At 33.5% G+C, this 23,369-nt stretch overlaps 1 protein-coding gene across 1 annotated transcript; it reads right to left on the bottom strand.

Annotated features, from left to right (window-relative positions):
- Positions 1–7,792: 7,792 nt before the first annotated feature.
- On the bottom strand, positions 7,793–22,319 carry PIP4K (phosphatidylinositol 5-phosphate 4-kinase). Its single transcript, XM_080146043.1, has 17 exons — positions 22,234–22,319; positions 20,465–20,544; positions 19,203–19,294; positions 17,873–17,959; positions 17,467–17,528; positions 17,043–17,104; positions 16,716–16,801; positions 16,138–16,207; positions 15,597–15,661; positions 14,989–15,090; positions 14,216–14,290; positions 13,646–13,718; positions 10,723–10,814; positions 10,296–10,370; positions 9,948–10,040; positions 8,133–8,264; positions 7,793–7,917 (listed from the first exon to the last, which is right to left on the bottom strand). The coding sequence occupies exons 1-16, from the start codon at positions 22,311–22,313 to the stop codon at positions 8,250–8,252; spliced, it is 1,209 nt and encodes a 402-aa protein (XP_080002169.1). The 5' UTR covers positions 22,314–22,319; the 3' UTR covers positions 7,793–7,917; positions 8,133–8,249.
- Positions 22,320–23,369: the final 1,050 nt, after the last annotated feature.

Raw genomic sequence — 23,369 nt, 5'->3', positions numbered from 1 at the left:
ATTGGGATAATTTTGTGTATCATTATGGGGGTTGTACATCAATTTATGGAACATTGTCTTATCCCTTTAGATCCCTGTGTTAAAAGTTATATCATTTTCCAGAATTCTTAACCTTGCTAATGAATTTAATAATATAAAAGTTGAAGAAATAAAAATCACAAAATGAGAGAAATACATACATATACAATATCTCTAAAAGGAAGCCTGCAGGAAATACACCGCTTTAAATGCTGAAAGACTACCACAAGTAGACCAATATTAACCTTCAGAAAGATTTTCAACTCCCTAAAATGCAGAGATCTAAAGGGATAGGACAATGGGCATTAAATTCAGGAATAAGGTATAACCAACAAGCAAAATAAATCTAAAATAATATTTGGGGGGCAAATGGAGAGGTCGTCAATTTTACGATGTGTTGCCCCCCAACGACAGCTGAAAAACACGTATAGGTTTCGTGATTTTCTTCCGAATTAATTTCGTTATTGGTATGAGCTGCATTAAATTAATGTACATCTCCAATGATGAAAAACAAAACTACCCCTTATGTAGATTACAATTAGTGGTTGAAACGTTTAAACACTTAACTTAATTCAACAGCCAATTCAGTAAAAGTCCCTTAAGTTGTTGAGCCAACGAATAAGAAAACTTTATTATAAAACTTTGGGGACTATATAAACAGCCCATTGTCCCCAATCTCTCTCTGCTAAAATGCCTTTAACTTTTTTGTTATTAAAGCTGGAGGCTTAAAGTTTAACTACTTGTGACAGTCTTTCAGCACTTAAAGCGGTGTATTTCCTGCAGGCTTCCTTTAATTTTAATAAAACATAAATTACTTTAATAATAATAATAAGCTACAATACAGGAATGATGAAAAAATTTAAAACATGTCAAGGATTGTTAAAATTATATGGATCCAGTGCAGTTCACTTTAAAAAAAGTTTCTGGAAACGATTAACTCCTAAAATCTATGAACTTTAAAGGCTGCTAGCTGCCAAACGGCTGAACATACCATGTTATTCTGTAATAGCAAGGATCCAATGATGCACAGGAAAAGCTTGACTGAAGAAAAAACGCGTAAAATAAGTCTTTTTCGCGCATTTATGTTAGTTATAAGATAACTGTGCGTTATTGAGTAATGGCTGTTATGGATTATTTGAAGGCCTTCCTTTGTCGGTTAAAATTTTGTATTAACATAATATATTGGTTCAGCCGTTTGGCTGATAGCAGCCTTTAAAAGTTCATCATTTTACCGTGAACTGCACTAGATCCAAATAGAAGTTATTTTTGTCTCAAATAACAACCAAAATAAATCAACATCCTTTGAAATAAATATCACAATAGAAAAGAAATTAAAAAATTAACTTTTTTTAAATACAGACATTTTACTAACATTGAAACAATTTTCATTATTTTAGGGCTAGTTCCATGAAATATTTTAGTATTTTTGTTTTGCTTATCTTAAAAGTAGAAGCCAAGTAGCTGAAAATACTAAAAACCTAACATAAAACTAACCCATATTACGTTTAAAAACTAGTTATTTTAAGATCTGTTTTTGGCAATTTTAAAAGTCAAGACCAGCCTGACTTTGTTTGGGTATAGTCACTTTCTTGGAAACGCCCCTTAAGCCCCCCGCAGGGGCTAGAAATAGGAGAAAAGCTATTTTGAAAATACGACGAATCGCCCCTTAAGGGGCGTTGCCATGAAAGGGACTATACCCCTTTGTTTTTCTCTAGGTTATTTTTACTTTTTAGGTCCAGTAATTTAACTTTCAGTGTGGATTCAAATCCATGACTGAAAAATCATGTATCGTATCGTTTTATAGATAATTTTCCACGAATAATAAAATGAAAATCATAAAATTAATTCCTGTTTTGTTGCCTTTGTCCTCCCTTTTAATAATATGATTTTTCATTTTATTACCCGCGGAAAGCTGACTATAATACGAGGCGATAAATAACTAATCTATTTATTTTATTAAAATACTACAAATTATCATATTGATTCACACCACCAGAAAATTAACAATGTCACTATTAAAGGCAATTATCATTTCTATATTTTACAACAACTACTAAAAACAAAACAGTACTTCTATAAAATCTTTTCCAGTATGGCTTTGAAACCGATTTGAAGCAGATTTCTAATGCCGGATATTCGGTATCTGGCCAACGCCCGATATCCCGCACATAGCCGGATAATCGGCCGGATAACCAGATATCCGGCATTAGAAATAGGCCAGTTATCCGATATCCGGATAATTTCAATATCCGGTATCCGACCGGATATTGAATATGGCCGGATATCCGGCCCAACCCTAATATGTAAATACACCTTCTGTTTAAACACTATAAATGTATACAGTAGATTTTTGTACAACACTCTAATTCCAAAATTGACCCACTCTAATCCTACCTGGCAAAGCTAAGGCTAAAAATGCACAGAAATCACCAGAACACAAGTTTACAACAAGAACAAATGCAATCCAAATTAGAGAAAGTTGGGGGGGCAATAAGCTGCACAAAAAAATGGTCTTGTGAAGGAAACGAAGTTGTGGGTTTCGTCGTTTTTTCACAGTAGCTTTTGATGGGTTATTTTAGGTTAGGTAAACGTTAATGATTGACCCGCAGGGTTAGAAAATAGGCACCTCTAGGGAGCTAGAAATAAGAGAAAAGCTACTGTGAAAATACAACGCAACCCACAACTTCGTTTCCTTTCCAATAATCCAAAAAATGTTGTTGAAGCAAAAAGAATTTTAAATATTCCGAAAAATTTATGAAGCCGATTTTTTAAGTTTGGCACTAAAAGAGTCATAGAAATTTTGTCATTTGAAAGCTTTTTTATTTGAACTGGAGTTTTTAAATGGGGAGGGGGGGGGTGTCACTTTTGGAAAATCAACAATAAATATAGAGAATTTTACAAGAATACTAAAAAAAAAATCATAATATTAATACCAGTTTTGTTAGCTAGAGCCTTTAGCCCCTCGTGGCTAACAAAACGGTAATTAATCTTATAATTCTTTATTTTAATATCCGCGGAGAGCTGACTATAATACGATGTGAAAAATTACTAGTCTTCAAAGCATGTACCAATAAAAGCACCTCAAAAACTTTTTATTTTGAGTTTCTTCGTGTTGATTTAAAAAAGTGAACATATTCTCCCCCCCCCCCCTTTGTTTTTAGAATACTGTTATTTCTCAACTATCACTACCAAAATTATAAAGAAAACAAGGATGACAACATCCATAAGTAGCAAAGCTCTAAAAAATCATGTATAAAAATTCGAAAAGGGAGAGTTAAGAGATTTTGTTAAAATCAAGAATACCTAGATATTTGTATTTTCTAGAAAAAAGATTGAAAATATAGAAACAGCCAAAAACCTGCATAGTTAATTATGCTCAATTATAATGGGAATGATGACAAGAAGTTTCAGCATTCTATCTTACATAGGAGCCGAGAAAATCATGTCTTACTGACGGGCGAACAGACAGACAATTGTAATTAGAGTAGCTTCACAACTAAAAAAGTTAGGGGACTTCAATATTTCTGAGAAAATATGTCATTTTTTACATTTTAAATTTCCAATAGTACATTAAAAGAGAATTAAACAGTGTAGGTACAATTTTTGACCATTAAAGAAAGTCTTCCAGTATGGCTTTGAAACCGATTAATATCCGCTGGATTATAACTGGTTTTTGGTAATACTGAAACACCGTGTATTTAATCGTATTACAAACAATTTTCCACGAATATTAAAATAAATTTCTTATAAATCAATACCAGTTTTGTTAGCACGGGCCTTTAGCCCCTCGGGGCTGACGAAACTGGCTTTATTATTATAATTTTTAATTTTTATACCAACGGAAAGCTGTCTATAATACGAGGCGATAAATAACTTTTCTCATTTAAGTACAACACATGAACAAAAACAATATTAATTCTTAAAAATCATTGGTTCAATTTTAATTTTTTTTCTCAAAAAAAGGAGAAAAAAGGTACATACTTCTCTTTATTACAAATACCTAGGTACCTAAGGGGGGGGGGGGAAGTTCTGCCACTTTCGCGTAAACAGTGTGCAGTGGACTAGGTATTGATTTTAGATTATAAGTTATTTAGGATAAAAGTTTACTTTTGGGTATTAGTTCACGTATATTTAATCATTTTTTGAATAGGTCTCCAGGTTCAGGTGCTGCAGGCTGGAAGGTCGTTCCTGGACAGGTAAAAAAATTAAAAAATTTTTGTTTGAAGAGTTAGAGAGCAACTTATAAAACAAAATATGCTTCTTTTTGAATGTTATTAACATATCTGCAGAAAAAATTAAATTCGGCCTCCAGGTTCAGGTGCTGCAGGCCTCCAGGTACACTCTGGACAGGTAAAAATTAAGTTTTCTTATTTGAAGAGTTAGAGGTACACTTATTAAACCAAATATGCATCTTTATGGATGTTATCATCATATTTGCAGAAAAATTTAAAATCGGCCTCCAGGTTCAGGTGCTGCAGGCCTCCAGGTACACTCTGGACAGGTAAAAATTAAGTTTTCTTATTTGAAGAGTTAGAGGTACACTTATTTAACCAAATATGCATCTTTATGGATGTTATCATCATATTTGCAGAAAAATTTAAAATCGGCCTCCAGGGTCAGGTGCTGCAGGCCTCCAGGTACACTCTGGACAGGTAAAAATTAAGTTTTCTTATTTGAAGAGTTAGAGGTACACTTATTTAACCAAATATGCATCTTTATGGATGTTATCATCATATTTGCAGAAAAATTTAAAATCGGCCTCCAGGTTCAGGTGCTGCAGGCCTCCAGGTACACTCTGGACAGGTAAAAATTAAAATTTCTTATTTGAAGAGTTTGATGTACACTTATTTAACCAAATATGCATCTTTTTGGATGTTATTACCATATTTGAAGAAAAAATGACAATCGGCCTCCAGGTTCAGGTGTTGCAGGCCTCCAGGTACACTCTGGACAGGTAAAAATTAAAAACATTTATTTGAAGAGTTAGAGGTACACTTATTTAACCAAATATGCATCTTTTTGGATGTTATTACCATATTTGAAGAAAAAATGACAATCGGCCTCCAGGTTCAGGTGCTGCAGGCCTCCAGGTACACTCTGGACAGGTAGAAATTAAAATTTCTTATTTGAAGAGTTAGAGGTACACTTATAAAACAAAATATGCATCTTTTTGGATGTTATTACCATATTTGAAGGTAAATTGACAATCGGCCTCCAGGTTTAGGTGCTGCAGGCCTCCAGGTACACTCTGGACAGGTAAAAATTTAAATTTCTTATTTAAAGAGTTAGAGATACACTTATTAAACCAAATATGCAACTTATTGGATGTTATTACCATATTTAAAGGTAAATTGACAATCGGCCTCCAGGTTCAGGTGCTGCAGGCCTCCAGCTACACTTTGGACAGGCAGTTATAATATTTTTTGATACTTTTTGATTTGGACACCTTACCTGGATCCTGGTGACCACTGGTGACTGCTTGTGGCCGCTGGCAAGGTAAATTCCAATAAAGGTAATATTTGATATTAGAGGAAAGGTTTCTAAATAGAAAATTATTAAAATATAATAATATGACAAAATTTATTAAGTAAGTCTTCTATTTTTGTTCCAGGCAGGCTCTAGGTAGCCTCCAGGAGCCTGCTGATTAAGCAGTATTTTGTTATATAATGTATTTGTATGATTTGACAAGTTTTTTTTATATTCTAAATACAAAGTATTAAGATACAAAAATCTAGTCTTCTAGTTAAGCAGTATTTTATTAAATAATGTATTTCTTTTTGATAATGTAAGTTGTACATATTTTAAAAAAGATAATTTGATCTGTAAAATATTTTTTTCAGAGTTCTAAAATGAAGAAAAATTTATTGTTCACTGGAAATAAGTAAATGACGAAAGTTATGTGAATATTATTTAGGATAACATTGCAAATTTTATGCTCTAATTTTTTATATAAAGTTTCTTTTCTATTTCTACATAGTATACCTTTCTTTTAAATAAAAGATTACACATTTGATTTACCTGTCCAGCAGGCTCTTGGAGGCCGCCTACAGCCTGTCTGGAGCCTTAAATGCTATATTATACTAAATTATTATAATTTAGCCATTTTCTTTTTAGAAACCATTCCTATAAATTCAAAAATAACCATTTAGGATTTTTTAACTGGCTACCAACAACCAGCAGTCAACAGGATCCAGGTAAGGTTTCCAAATTAAAAATTATTAAAAAATATTTTATCTGCCTGTCCAGAGTTGACCTGTAGGCCTCCAGTACCTGAACCTGGAGGCTGATTGTCAATTTATCTTCAAATATGATAATAACATCCAAAAACACGCATATTTGGATTAATAAGTGTACCTCTAACTCTTCAAATAAGAAATTTTAATTTTTACCTGTCCAGAGTGTACCTGGAGGCATGCAGCACCTGAAACTAGAGTCCAATTTGATTTTTTTCTTTAAATATGATAATAACATCCAAAAAGATGCATATTTGGTTTTATAAGTGTACCTGTAACCCTTTAAATAATTTTTTTTCAATTTTTACCTGTCTAGAATGGATCTGGAGGCCTGCAGCACCTGTACCTGGAGGCCGAATATCAATTTACCTTCAAATATGATAATAACATCCAAAAATACGCATATTTGGTTTAATAAGTTTACCTCTAACTCTTTAAATAATTTTTTTAAAATTTTTACCTGTCCAGAATGTACCTGGAGGCCTGCAGCACCTGAACCTGGAGGCCGATTGTCAATTTACCTTCAAATATGGTAATAACATCCAAAAAGATGCATATTTTGTTTTATAAGTGTACCTCTAACTCTTCAAATAAGAAATTTTGATTTTTACCTGTCCAGAGTGTACCTGGAGGCCTGCAGCACCTGAACCTGGAGGCCGATTGTCATTTTTTCTTCAAATATGGTAATAACATCCAAAAAGATGCATATTTTGTTTTATAAGTGTACCTCTAACTCTTCAAATAAGAAATTTTAATTTTTACCTGTCCAGAGTGTACCTGGAGGCCTGCAGCACCTGAACCTGGAGGCCGATTTTAAATTTTTCTGCAAATATGATGATAACATCCATAAAGATGCATATTTGGTTAAATAAGTGTACCTCTAACTCTTCAAATAAGAAAACTTAATTTTTACCTGTCCAGAGTGTACCTGGAGGCCTGCAGCACCTGAACCTGGAGGCCGATTGTCATTTTTTCTTCTAATATGGTAATAACATTCAAAAAGATGCATATTTGGTTTAATAAGTGTACCTCTAACTCTTCAAATAAATTTGTTTAATTTTTACCTGTCCAGAGTGTACCTGGAGGCCTGCAGCACCTGAACCTGGAGGCCGAATTTAATTTTTTCTGCAGATATGTTAATAACATTCAAAAAGAAGCATATTTTGTTTTATAAGTTGCTCTCTAACTCTTCAAACAAAAAATTTTTAATTTTTTTACCTGTCCAGAAACGACCTTCCAGTCTGCAGCACCTGAACCTGGAGACCTATTCAAAAAATGATTAAATATACGTGAACTAATACCCAAAAGTAAACTTTTATCCTAAATAACCTATAATCTAAAATCAATACCTAGTCCACTGCACACTGTTTACGCGAAAGTGGCAGAACTTCCCCCCCCCCCTTATTCTATATTTGTTTAGTGTTTATATAACCTTATCATATTAGAGTGGTACATTAATAGGGCAGGAACGGAGGAAGGGGGGCATTTCTATCCCCCCCCCATTTTTTATATTATTACTCTAATTTTCTACTTAAAGTACATTTTCCTTACATTTAAATATTTTATAATTTGATTAAAGGTACATTTAACTAGTATTAAAGCTTTTTAAAGCCTACTTACATTATAATTTACTTTCTAGTATGGCTTCGAAACCGAGGAATATCCGCTGGATTAGAACCGGTTATCAGCCATAATGAAAAATCATGTATAGCATCGTATTATAGACAATTTTCGATTAATAAATTAAAATCATAAAATTTACAGTTTTCTAAATTTATGCTTTGAGCCCCTCGGGACAGATAACTGTTTTTTATCATACAATTTATCATTTTAATATCCATGGAAAGCTATCTATAATACGATGCTATAAATAACTATTACATTATTCTGAGTAAATAGTTGGTATTTATGAATGGATGAAATTTGTGAGGAATAATATAAAAATGATAATAGGTATTATACTTTATTGTCTTTTTCTTCTTCTTCTTATTTTCAGAATTACTCTATTGCTTCCTAAAACAAATAAAGAACTTTATAAAAATAATTTTAAAGATAAAATGGTGTTTTTTTCAGGGATCTAAGGGTTAATACAATGGCCGATAAATTGATGCACAATGATGATACACAGAATTACACCTTCTATAAATTAAAATAAGTGGTTGAAGAAACGTTTGAACACTCAACTTAATTTATCAACCAATAAATTCACTTAAGTCCCTAAAGTTGTTAAGCCAACGAATAAGAAAACTATATTATAAAACTTTGGGGACTAGTGTAATAAACAGCCAATTGTCCCCTCTCTCTATTTCTATATACAAACAGGAAAACTAAATAGTAATAAATATCAAAATCTTATTTTGTACCGTTAATATACCGCAAAATATTGCTTTTAAGTCAAATAAATTGGCCTTGAGAAAAAAAAAATAATAAAGGGGGGGGGGGGGGGGGGTTCGTAATGACATCTATTCGTAAACCGTGAGCAAAATGGTCTAAATATTTAGCTAGACCCTTCAAACTTGGTATATAAGCCTAGTCCTATAGGTATTACATCTAAATGGCAAAAAAATCCAAAAAGGTTAGGTCAGGTAAGAAAAACCCTGCGGAAATGGGGTTTTTAGGCTTTTTTGGTCTATTTTGATGTGGAAACTTACCTTAAATTGTTTTTTCTTAGGGTTTTAACTTAAATACACTGTGTCTATTCATATGGACATTATTTAAGATGATTCAGCAAGTCTTGGACCGACCCCAGGGGGCTAGGTGGGTGGCCCGCAGGGGTTAAGTGCATTTTTCCCAATATATATGTTGTTATACATCAAATTATAGGTTATTTAGGTCAAGGAACTTAAATTCAGAGCTAAAATAAGCATTAGACTAATCTGAAGCTAGCCCCAGCGGGCTAGGTTGGTGGCCCGCAGGGGTTAAGTGCATTTTTTTCCAATATATATCTTGTTATATATCAAGTCTTAAAAAAAGTCCTCATTAATAGACACAGTTTATTCAAGAAAAAAACCTGTAAAAATATAAGTAAGTTTCTAGGTTAGGTTAGGTAAATGCTCTTAAGCCCTGCAGAAAACCAACCTAGCCCGGGGGGGTTAGCTTTAGGTTAGTTTAATGCTAATTTTCGCTGAGAATTTGAGTTTCTTGACCTAAAAAACCTATATTTTGATATATAACAAGATATATATTGGAAAAAATGCACTTAACCCCTGCGGGCCACCAACCAAGCCCGCTGGGGCTAGCTTCAGATTAGTCTAATGCTTATTTTAGCTCTGAATTTGAGTTCCTTGACCTAAAAAACCTATAATTTGATGTATCACAACATATATATTGGGAAAAATGCACTTAACCCCTGCGGGCCACCCACCTAGCCCCCTGGGGTCGGTCCAAGACTTGCTGAATCATCTTAAATAATTTCCATATGAATAGACACAGTGTATTTAAGTTAAAGCCCTAAGAAAAAACAATTTAAGGTAAGTTTCCACATCAAAATAGACCAAAAAAAACTAAAAACCTTATTTCCGCAGGGTTTTTCTTACCTAACCTAACCTTAAAATAAAAATTTTTGGATTTTTTTGCCATTTAGATGTAATACCTATAGGACTAGGCTTATATACCAAGTTTGAAGGGTCTAGCTAAATATTTAGACCATTTTGCTCACGGTTTACGAATAGAAGTCATTACGAACCCCCCCTTTACCTGGATGAACGAGATGAATCTTTTAGCATACTGATCCGGTTCTACAGTGCTGATACCCTCCACCCCACTACCATACTTTACAGTCTTGGCAGCCTAAAGAGAGTCATTGTTTTGTCATATTTCCGTAAATTTGGTTGTTAGATTGTAGTCAAATGCTCTTATTAAGTCAAACTGTTCTTAATTATGGACCAAGTTCTAACTATTTATGTCGCGTACTTGACATAGCAGCAGTAAGAACTATTTAAATTTTAACTTCTTTAGTCATGAGCGATGCTGGGCCGATATTCGAACCTATCACCTAACATTTTATATAATATAGGCCACAGTCGCGGGTTTTAAGAATGATACCTTAGCGGTCATTTTCTTGACTCCATAATGTGTGAGAACATCAATCATTGATAAGAAATATATCTCCTCTCCTCTCTAAATATATAAATATATAATACTATATATAATACTAAGCTTCTATGATAGCCTTTGAGTACGGGAAACACCGCAAGATCTTATTTGGTGTATCTCTGAACCAAACCTTGCTTAATGATTTACATTTGCAATGAGTTCCGCCTGTTTTAGGCCAAGGCATTCCCTCTACTCTGACAATTTATGTCGCGTACAAACCATCGTTAACAACTTTAGTTATGATGCAGTTTCAGAACTAAATTCAAACCTGTCACCTTTCTGAAAACGATTCAAATTTGATATGTCGGATAAAAGTGCTAAGTTAAAACCCCAAAACAAACATCGTGCAATAAAATAGTTGGATGTGGCTGATTACCTGAGATGGAATCGCATAGATATCAGTTTCAGGATCAATTCTGCCCTCAAACAGGGAGACCTTCTTTTCTGGCTGCTGGTCTCTAGCTAGTCCTAGAATATTTAGATATTTGTTTCAGGATCAATCCTACCCTCAAACAGGGAGACCTTCTTTTCTGGCTGCTGGTCTCTAGCTAGTCCTAGAATATTTAGATATTTGTTTCAGGATCAATCCTACCCTCAAACAGGGAGACCTTCTTTTCTGGCTGCTGGTCTCTAGCTAGTCCTATAAATATTTAGATATTAGTTTCAGGATCAATCCTACCCTCAAACAGGGAGACCTTCTTTTCTGGCTGCTGGTCTCTAGCTAGTCCAAGAATATTTAAATATTAGTTTCAGGATCAATCCTGCCCTTAAACAGAGAGACCTTCTTTTCTGTCTGTTGGTCTCTAGCAAGCCCTAGAAATTTTTATATCAAACTGATGTTTTTTTAAAAAAATAAACTGAAGGGATAGGTACTTCATTGAATAAATTTGACTATTTTATGGCTTTTAGAATATAGTTACTGTGATTCATCATCATCATTAAGGAGGCTGTTCAGTCCACTAGTCCCCTAAGTCTTATAACAACATTTACTTAATCGTTGGCTTAACAACCTTGGGGACTTTTATTGAATATTGATTGGTTGGTTCATTTAGTTAAGTGTCAAAACGTTTCTACTAATGTTTGTAATCTACAGAAGTGGTAATTTTGTGTATCATCATTGGGAATGAATATCAATTTATCGGCCATTGTCTTATCCCTTTAGATCTATGATTATCGTGCTTTTTTTTATTAGATTTAGGAATGGATCTACTGCAGTTCATGGTAAAATATTGCTGGTAACGAATGCTTCCTGTTTCCTGGCAATGTTAGAAGATTCCTGGATCTAGCATAACAAGAAATATTTCTGGAGCAACCAATGTTTAACTTTCCTGGTTGCCAGCAATTTTTGCATATTCCTGGCCACTGCCATGTTTGAAACATTCCTGTTAAAAAGCAAAATTTCCCTTTTTAATTCCAATTTCCCTTTCATTACATTTACCCCACAATTAGAGATTGATAAGATTTACACAACTCAAAAGTGGCTATTTTTGCATGTTTGTCTGATATGGTGGGGGGTGGGAGGGTAGTGGTGTTTTTTGTTTTAATTTAAAAAGTGCTATAAATATTGCTACGCTTTGCTACAATTCACAGTATATTAGAAACCTTAAACTGATCAAATGTAAATAATGAATTAGAAAGGGAGGTGGGGGGGGGGGGGACTAATCATAAAAATTCCTTATTTCTGATTTTACAACATTTACGTAGGTGTAAAAAGTAACAATATATAAGTAGCCAGGAAAAACTTTAAGGTTAATAATTCCTGTGAAGGTTTTTAACTATTTTGGTTGATTTGAGGGTATCATCCACAATCCTCCTAAGATAAACCGTTGTGTACAAAGACAGTCAAACACACACAAAAGCGGACACCCTGTTACTTATAAATAAGTATGAAACTCATTATGTAATTGTAACTTACTTTTCCTAAATATTTTACTTTAAATTATAATTCTCGCTACTTTATATTGTAGATTATAGCAGTTGCGCCCCTAGCATCATGAGGCTCCGTTTTAAATTGATAGAAAGGGGGCAGAAAATAGCCTAAAACTATCATGGGACCTTGTGAAGCTTCTCTTAAATGAAGAACTCAATCGAATCAGTGGTTAGTGAGATCTTAATTGAGAAAAAACAAATATTGCTATATTGTAAACCTTGCTTGCTTGAGTTTACAAAGCATAAAAAGGAGGGAAGATAATTTGAATTTAAAATACCCGCCAAAATTATCAGAGATTGAAATTTAAAATTGGGTAACCAATTAGCTTTTTTGTCAAGAGGTTACGTTATCTTAACTCAAATACCCACCAATTAAAACCCCGTATTTTATAAGACTTATTTTATAAGACGAAATAAAAATGCCATTCAAATTTTGGCGCGAAAGTGTTCTTTCCCGTAAAGTTCATACAGCCTCAGGCGTTAATTGAATTTAAAAACTAGCGCTACGAAATTTTGGCGCGAATTTAATCATATGTGTGTAAAGGTTTATTGATTTAAATTTGAAAGTCTAAAAAAGGGAGGGATAGAATAATTTGAAATAAAAATCTCCCGCCATAATCTAATTACTTACATGGTTTCATGGTCTGTACTTCACAGTTACGCCACTCTTTTTGTTGATTTAGGCTAGAATTGTTGGCGTTATCCTCATAGTATTTTTTTTTCAATTTTGATCCCCCCTCCCTGCAGGCCGCAGCACTTTTTTTTATAATTAGGTTATAGGGGCTAGTTTTGGCATTCTATAGGAGTTAAATTCAAGTTCGTTGGTTTTACTGTTTGATTTCAGAGCCTCACTTAGAAAAAAATTAATTTTTTAATACAATGAAAATTACGAATTTATCTCCCCCACTTTTCAATATATTATAAAATAAAAAGGCGCGCCCAAATTTTGGCGCAAAATTGGATATGAAGATAGAAACAGTTAAATTTATAGGTAAAGATCCAACTCTCCTATATCCTTCCCCCACCTTTATTAATAAAATAATTGAAGCAACTGTCCCTTATTAATCATTGCTGTTTACCCCCTAAGAAAATGTGATAAGGGGTATAAACTCCTGTAAGACAGTAATCTTCTCTCATTGCTGGTAACCTGGAAAATTCGCAGATTGCCAGCTAACAGAAACCTAGGATTTAGGGGAATATGCGTGCTGCTGGATCCAGGAATCTTGTAATATTGCCAGAAACCAGGAAGCATTCGTTACCAGCAATATTTTACCATGAACTGCAGTAGATCCTAGATAACAATTAAAGATAGGGTAACTGGCGAGTTCTTAATAGATCAAGGATTGGGGAAGGGGTGTGGTGTGGTGTACCTGGGCTATGAGGGGGTGTAAGCGCAGCTCCTCCTGAACCACCTGAGTCATAATCCTCTTCCTCTTCTTCCTCCTATAAAATAAAAAAATGATGAACCTTCTAATTCAAGTTAAATGGTTCTACATATATGAACTTTCTTTTAGTTTGAGGTAGGCCTCCAAGGTTCAAAACCTCTGACTACTATAATAATGTAGGTAAATGAAGTCTGCAAAATGATTCTGTAACTTAAAGGCTAAGGCAAACAGCGGGCCCAGCTTGGAAGTGACTTTGGATTGGAAGGCCTGATCAAGAGAGTAGTTCATTTGCCATTGTATCTGGGAGGAGAAGGAACATAAAGCCATAAACATACTACAATAAAATGAAAAAGATAGGTAATACAAGAGTTTTAGAGACCACTGTATTGAATGTACCAATAGTCATTAAAAAGAAATAAGAAATGTATTTGTTTTCTACAAAAAACCCAAAACTGGCATCAATCCTATTATATACACTAGTAGTATCTTTTGTTTTTCCATTCAGATTTCAATAACCACTGAACCGATTGAATAGATAGGTATAAAATGTTTTACCTCCAATTCTTCTCTAATATCTTCTCTAGTTGTGTCATGAATACCAAGCAACAGAGAATAATCCATAATTTCATTCTATAACATATTTATATTAATTAAAATTTGTAGGTATCTCCTAGAAATTTTAAAAAGAATTGCATGATTGCAATACGCGGCCAAAGGTCCTTAAGGTAAGCAAGTTTATGATTGCACGATCTTTGTCTGTAAACCCTAACTATGCATGGCAACGTGTTGCGCCTGTTTTGGGCCAAGACATACCCCCCCCCCCCCTACTCTAACTACTTATATCGCGCACTAATATACGGCAGTAAATAAGAACCATTTTAATCGTCTCTAGCTATTTCGAGGTGTTGAGCCGTGATTTGATCCTTTCAAATTCCCAACAAGAAGCTGTTGTCAGCCTTCATCTCCATGAAAACAACCTTAGCCTCCAGTCTCCAATATGAATCTTTACTTTAGTGAGGAAGTCAACATCAGCCTCCAGCGTCTCCATGAACACAGCCTTTGCCTCCAGTCTCCAATATGAATCAATACCTTAGTGAGGAAATCAACATCTGCCTCCAGAGTATCCATGAACACAGCCTTGGCCTCCAGTCTCCAATATGAATCAATACCTTAGTGAGGAAATCAACATCTGCTCCAGTGTATCCATGAACACAGCCTTGGCCTCCAGTCTCCAATATGAATCTATACCTTAGTGAGGAATTCCACATCTGCCTCAAGTGTCTCCATGAACACAGCCTTGGCCTCCAGTCTCCAATATGAATCTTTACCTTAGTAAGGAAATCAACATCTGCCTCCAGTGTCTCCATGAACACAGCCTTGGCCTCCAGTCCAATATGAATCTTGACACCGTCATTCAGAAAGTCATTATCCTAGAAAATTAAGTTTTTAATGCGTCATATGTCACTTTGTCTGTCGGTTCGTCAGTCCATTTGTAAGACTATGGGGAAAATGTGATTTTATCTGGTGTTATCAAAGACAATAATTTTTGGTGAAGATTCCCTGTATCCATAAGAACCCAGTATTTAATTTACTTTGTCCGTCAGTTAAAAGACATTAAATATCCTTTTTTAATAAAGGTTTGGTGGTATTATGATATCCTGTATATTTATCAACTGAAAATCCTTTATATAAATTGATTCACTTTGACTGTTTGTCCCTCCATGACTTTTGTGCTTCGCTACTTTTGGTTGTTGTCATCCTTGTTTATCTATATCCTTTTATATTAAATTATAAGTTCTTTTTTGTCCAACTACTAGACCAATCGAGTTCTCCATTCACTTAACTTTGATCCCTGGACAGTTTAAAGCAATTTTATTATCTTAAAGTATAGGTTTGGAATGGTTTTATGCTGTTTTCTTTGCCTTCAAAACCTAACCTTGAAGGTTGGACAATCCTTGGAGCGCTCTTTCTCCGAAGCTTCTCTGTCTACTGTAGACCCCTGAGTTATTACATTTTAAAAATTATGGAGAAAGGGGGAGGTAGGTTGTGCTTAAATTCCGTAAAAGTGTGAGTAAAAGGCCCTGGGAAGGTTTAAAACTATAACTTGAAAAAATGACCTTCTTCCAATTTTTTAAAAACTAACTGAAATTTGGCGGTGGGGGTGAACGACCCCCCCCCCTCCCAACCACAAGCCGTAAGCAGTGTCTAAAATAGAAGTAATGGGATAATTTTCCGTTTGTCTGAGACACTGCTGGATAAATACAGGTGCCGAGCCACTTAAAAAATTTATTGCTTCGTATTATAGACAATATTTCACTGATAGTAAGATAAAAATTGTAAGATTAATTCGAATTTGGTTTGTAGGTTTATAAAAACTACGTGGGTGGTTTTCTATGAACCTTTGGTACGTATTTTTGAACATAAAAAATAAGTTTCACTTATTTACAATTTCTCCATAATTTTTGCATAGAATTCCTTGAGATCATATTTCTTGTGAATCTTTAAACTTCCAGAAAATACATTTCTCATCACCACCATGTAGGTCTCCTGAAAAGCAAAACAAATCATAAATTAAGTAGCGCAGCTACTAAATACTTAGGATAGGTTCGTAGGTATGTCCATCAGGTCGTTGAAGAGCGAAAAGTTAAAGGAAAAAGTATTATTTGCAAATTAGATAAAGGCAATACATCTTGATTATCAGCTATAATCAACCTCTGTTTGTCAAGTTGTTCTTTTAAAATTAAGAGGGTGTACCTTTCAAATAAAGAACTAGCGGTTGTGCCGCTATCATCTAGGAGCACTGTTTTCGAAAGAATATATAAAACAGAAAAATATCCTAAAAACTATCCCAAGACTTAACTCTTCAACTTAATAAGCCTAAAACCAACCCAGGACCTGTGTATAGCTTCCCTAAAACAAACAACTCAATTTGATAAATAGCTATCGAAATATTAAGCCACAAACATAAAAGTCTTTACTAGGTACTTTAAATAATAGGATACAGACAGAAAATCAATTTTATTAGTCTTTAAAATATGATATAAAATGTAAATACCTGATTCTCAACAGTAAGCCTGTACATGGCTAGATATTGGGGTAGCAATGTTTTTCCATGTCTCTCCACAATAAAGGGGTGATACTAATCATTTTTAACAATTTCAATATAATATACTATTAGATTAAAGTATAACGATGTTTGTCAATTTGTCTGTCCGTCTGAAGAAGAGAATCTAAGCAGACACTATACTATTTTTGTTAAACTTAAAGATATCTATTGTGAGTAAACCAATAAAACTACATAGGTATTTCAATTTAGCAGGTCTTTGTCTATTTTTCCTGACTAAAATCATTTTTTAAGATGTTAGAAATTGTTAAAATTCCTGTTTAAGTAGAATATGCATCTCCTCAACTTCTTCTCCGGTCAAAGTTTTAATCAAATACATTCTGAAACAAAAATATACTGTACTTTACATTGGTACCCAAAGTTTTATAATATAATATGCTTCTCCTCAACCTCAAGGTTTTAATCAAATACATTCTGACAATGGCAGATAAAGTGATGAACATCTTCAATGATGATACACAAAATTACCCCTAAGTGTATGAAATGTTTAGACACTCAACTTAATGTACCAACCATTCAAAATTCAATAAAAGTTCCCAAGTTGTTTAGTCTACAAATAAGAAAACGGTAGTATAAAACTTTGAGGGCTAGTAATAAACAATTCAATGTCCCCTCCCAACCTGGAGTTAGGTATCCTTTCTTTTCATTAATAATGGGATTAAAAAATTTAATAAAATGATACCTGTCAATGCTTTGAAAAAATTTAGCTCCACTACGACCAGGCGAATCCATGGGCTTAGGACTCTAAAACAAATAATTTGAATTTTAAAAAATTAATTTGGAAAGCTCGCATTTTAATCCCTGCTAACGGCTACACACCTAGAGGATTCTAGGAACATTCTAGGGGCGATTTTTCAGGGGAGGATAATAGTACCCTCCCCCAAAATAGTCATAAAGCTTCCCATGACCTATAGGAAGCTACTTTGTAAATAAGAACCCTATCGGCTCAGCGGTCCTGTTACTTAACTTTATTATCAGAATTAAAATCTAAATATATTACCTTCGTCAATGAATTAAAAAAGTCATTATCATCAATACCGAATCTTTCTCTTACACACACACACACACACACACACACTAATTATTACCTTTGTCAATGAATTAAGAAAGTCATTATCATCAATACCGAATCTTTCCCTCAGATTTCTGAATACCAGGGGGCAGTACTCTTTAACCTAAATGGAATTAAACAATTAACATTAATTATCTTATTATACAGTGTGTATTTTTTTATGAGCACTTTTTTGAAAGCAATTTTACCCCACTTATAGTTATCAGAATTTAATGATTAATGGCTTATTTTCTTCGTTTTTTAAGGGAAATTATGAAACAACAAAAAAAATTACAGTTTTTGTTGAGAAAGTACAGTAAAGTTGAAAATTAAAAACTTAGGTGTCAACATATAAAAATGGTTTTAGCGCATTTTTCTTATGCTCAAATAATCAACCTTTTGCATTAATGGCTGCTAAACACTTCAAAGTTGAGATATAGAGCTAAAAATGTATACAGATACTATTAGGGACATGTACTAGAACATATCAAAGTTTGAAGGTCATATCTCAACCAGGGAGGGAGTACTGGCCCCCCAAAGTCGACTACAGAAAATCCATTTTTTTAAGAAAAATGCGCTAAAACCATTTTTATATGTTGACACCTAAGTTTTTAATTTTCAACTTTACTGTACTTTTTCAACAAAAACTGTAATTTTTTTTGTTGTTTCATAATTTCCCTTAAAAAACGAAGAAAATAAGCCATTAATCATTAAATTCTGATAACAATAAGTGGGGTAAAATTGCTTTCAAAAAAGTGCTCATAAAAAAAAACACACTGTATTAATTAGTAAGGTTTTAGTATCTGCAGCTTAAGATTTCGATAACTACTGAACCGATAAAGTTCTCCTTTTCATAGGAGATTCATATATGGTCATGGATTTAGGCTATTAATTTTTTAGATTTTTGCCTTGGGATGGTTTTAATCTATATTATATAGTCGTTGAAAATCTTGCTCTTAGATACTAGTGACGCCGCCAAATATTGAAATTTACAAAAAAGTTTTAACCTATAAATATATATAATTTTAATACCTACCTACCTACCTAAAAAATCCAGCAAAAGAAAAAGAATAGGTTATTTCCATGAACGTCCAAGGGGGAGGGGGGTTACTACCCCCCCCCCCCATAAAACATTTACACTCAACCATTTTGGAGGGGGTATTCCCCCACCCCCCTCCTGTTACCAAATAAAAATGCTTGGACATCCTTGCTTATTCCCTGAAAGAAGTTTAACCAAACAAATATTAAAATGTGAGGGTAGGTTTTCTTTATTGAAGGAATGGTTATCCACTCTCATTTTGGAGAATACGGACTAACGGACGTACGGACAGTCAAATTATAGAGTTGATTTGCTACTAAAAACAAACCTTAAAATGTGAGGGCAAGTTTTCTTTGTTGAAGGACTGATTATCAACTCTCACTTTGGAGAATGCTCGGAAATCGTCTGGCATTAGCATAACTAAAATAATAGATCATTACAATTATAAGCGTGAAGAAATTAAAGGGGTGTAAATACCCCCCACCCCCACACTTGAAATCAAAATCATTTTTACCTCCCTCAAAGTTTAACACTTCTGATGCATCACTGTGCATGCCACTGATTATAATATTTTTCTAAGTAGGTAAATAGTGCATCAACAAAATATTTGATATATAAAAACAGTAGGTAAAGTGTAGTGCCGAAAAAATAAAAAAATATGTCTGACTAACAGAGAAGCTGTGATACTTTAAATGCAAACATGACTTAAATTGTAACAAAAATTGGATTCTAAACTTATATAGACACCAGATCACAAAAAATATATTATATTTTATAAACTTGTTAAGTAACGTTTTATTTTATTACCTACTTAGATCAATATTCGAGAAATTAAATATTTTATGTTTGAACTATAGTACAAGTGTTTCAAATTTGTTATTATTTCCCTATTTATAGCATTATATTTTATAATTATGAACAATTTTCATTTCAAATTATATCAATGAGTTAACATGATAACTTAGATTATACTGTGATTCAGAAAATTAATTTCATTTGAAATTGCTGAAAATTTGGATATTTTTTTGGTTTGCCACTTGGTGAAAAAAACTTGTTTTGTTCTGTAACTTGAGGGAAGTTGGTTGTTGGAAAAATTGTTTGTCAGAATCATTGTCCCTTGTCCCTAATATTATACACTTGAATTATAGATAACTGTAGTTTAACAAGTTTTATCTAGTTTTTGAATAGGATAATTATATCATACAAAAAGGGGAAGTGACTGGAGGTACTTCGTGTGGAAGCGCCACCACTCATTCACCTGTTTCTAGGCCAAGTCATTCCGCGGGCACTTAACTATTTGGTTGTACGACCTTTATCTAAAAGTCCTAACTATGCATGGTAATGAGTTGCGCCTGTTTTAGGCCAAAGCATTCACCCCTACTATAACTATTAGTGCATAGCAGCAGTAAGAATCATTTAGTCTTTAGTTATGACGCATTGTTGAGACACGGTTTCGGGTTTTTACCACCATACATTATTTGTTGGCTCAAAAACTTTGGGGTAATAAAAACATTGGGTACCAAAAACTTTGGGTACCAAAGACTTTGGGTACCAAAAACTATGAGTAGTAAAAACTTTGGGTACTTTTACCTGGGACATGCACATGCTGAAGCTCTTTCACGGTATGGTTGACTCCCCACATGAACACAGACAGAAATGGATCATTAGACCTTAAATTTAGGATACCACATTAGACATTAAGGTTACGGTTTTTTAGTCGCGTAGCTACTCTATTTATTTCACTTTGTCTGTCTGTCAGTTATGCTACCAAATAAAACTGTTAGAAAATAAAGAAATATTTGAGGGAGGTTTCGTAACAAATCTCCTTGTTCTTATTCCACTACATATTTTTTTAGCTTCGCTACTTATGGATGTTGTCATTCTTGTTTATATTTCATATAATTGAGACAAGGATAAAGGACCCAAGAAAAATTGACCAACAAACTTTTCACCAAGGTAATACAATTACATGTTTCTTCCACTGTTACTTTTGACCAGCAGAAAAGTTGTTAGCAAAATAATTTTTCTCAAGAGCCATAACCTTATCCAAGACTTTTCTACCCTAGTGCATGAGCGTGCATTACATAAAGATATAAATATATATAGGTTACAACTTACAACAATTTAAATTTAAGCATTGTGTTGCTGTTAAGTAAGTTTCTCAAAAAGGTACTTTTCTTTACATTAACTAGCGGTTATGCCCATAGAAGCCTCTAGGAGCACTTGAGGTGCGATTAATCTTTGGGTGGTTGTGGTACCCTCCCTCAAAAAAGTTATAAACCTTCACAGATCTTAAGAGAAGGTATATTCTGTTAGAGAGATCCTTCAGTACAGAAACACAAACATACATCCTGTTACTTTTATACAATAATTTACTAAAAGCTCTAGCTATGGTAAAAATATCTAAAAAATTATGCATACTACATTATTAATAACTAGGTAGGTAGGTATTGTATTACTTATCTAAAACTGAATATTTAAGTTCTTACCTTATACTAAGAAAGCAAAATGATACAAATATTAATAGATATATACAGAATAAGACAATAATGTCCAAATTAGGGCAGAGAAAATTGACAAAATCATGTAATTAAAAAAATAGTAAAACAAGGAAAACAACTTCCATAAGTAGCAAAGCATAAAAATATTGTGGATGGGAATATGTACAAGGTAGATTTAAATAGAATTTGTACAAATCAAGAATAGATTTATTAGAGAAAATAAACACGAAACCTTATTTTATTTTGTATGATGACTGATAGACCGAAGGTCAAAGTAAATTACATACTTGATGCTCAGAAAAACAATTTGCAAAGACTAGATTGGCATTTGTAGTACGAATCTTCACTGAAAATTTTAACTGTCTATCTTACATAGAAGCTGAGAAAATTACATTACGGACTGACTGACGGATATAAAAAGTGAGTTGTAGAGTAGCTTTGCTGACACGAGGTGCTAATCAATTCTTACAGTTACGTAACCAGGAATCTGAAGTGAATCATTAAATCTTTCATATGGCAATGGCCGATAAAATGGTGTACATACCCAATGATAGTACACAAAATACCCCTTTACCCTTACAATTAGTGGTCAAAAAGTTTGGACATTAACCGTAATGAACCAACCAATCATTATTAAATGATAGTCCCCAAAAGTTGTTAAGCCAAAGAATGAGAAAGCGCTATTATAAAACTTTGGGGACTAGCCAATCATGAACTGACGGACATACAAAGTGAGTTGTAGAATAGCTTCGCTACAAACAAACTAACATAAGGATAACAATCAAGATGTATAGAATAGAAAAGCTACAAATTAGAAGAAAAAATAAATTCTAAATCATTACTGTTCAAAATACCTACCTAAATAATTTTCTTTTTGGATGCTTCACTTTAAATCTTTTGGTTTTGGTCTTGATTGACCCCTCCATTATAGATGACATCTCTCTGAAAAACAAATACAAAATATGTACAAAGAGGGATGGGGTAATGCAGGGATCTAAAGGGATAAGACATAAGCCGATAAATTGATGTACATTCCTAATGATGATACACAAAATTAATGAGCCCCCTTCTGTAAATTACATACAAATAGTGGTTTGCTTAAAGACAATTAACTCTTTAACTACACAACCTTTGTCATTAAGTCTATACTCTGTTTGTAGAGTTGCGCCTGTTTTAGTACCAAAATAGACAATTCCTTCTATTTCAAATACACGACGAAAATAGTTAGGGTATGTGGATTCGTGGAATGCCTTGGCCCCCAAACAGACCAAACTCATTACTATGCCAGTTAAGACTTTCAGACAAAGGTCGTTCAAAGAGTTGATTATATCTGTAACTTAACCTAATAACCCGAGTTGTCCCAAAAGTTTTATAATAACGTTTTCCTACTCGTTGGCTCAATAACTTTGGATATTGTTACTGATTTTTATGATTAATCGGTTCATTAAGTTGAGTACCTGCCTATTAATCACTAATTGTAACTTACAGATGGGGTAATTTTGTTTATCATGATTGGGGGTGTGTACATCAATTTATCTGCGATTGTCTTATCCCTTTAGATCCCTGACATAAATAACATAATTAATTCATTTCATCATAAAAAAAACAAGAAACTATTATTAATTACTCATTAAATGTATTAACCATTTATTGGTCATTAACATCCTGAGGTAATTTTGTGTATCATCATTATGGATGTACATCAATTTATCTGCGATTGTTTTGTCCCTTTAGATCCCTCATAAACAGCATGATTTAATCATTAAATCATAAAAATTAACTAAAAACTAATATTAATTACTTTTACTAATCATAATCAAATTTCTCTTTTTCCCAAAATTTGACAGACTCGAAAGAGCAGACGATTAAGGACACATATAAACAAATCAGCTGATTTTTTATCCAATTTTCGTTGTTGTTTGCGGATTTTTATACAATTGTCGTCGTTGTTCGCGGTTTTACGACGACATTTTATGTTCTCAGACGGCTTTTAG

The sequence above is a fragment of the Acartia tonsa genome, chromosome 13, assembly GCF_053477335.1.
Source record: "Acartia tonsa isolate MP-2025a chromosome 13, ASM5347733v1, whole genome shotgun sequence".
NCBI lineage: Eukaryota > Metazoa > Arthropoda > Copepoda > Calanoida > Acartiidae > Acartia > Acartia tonsa.
This window is presented reverse-complemented; position numbering and strand designations above follow the sequence as displayed.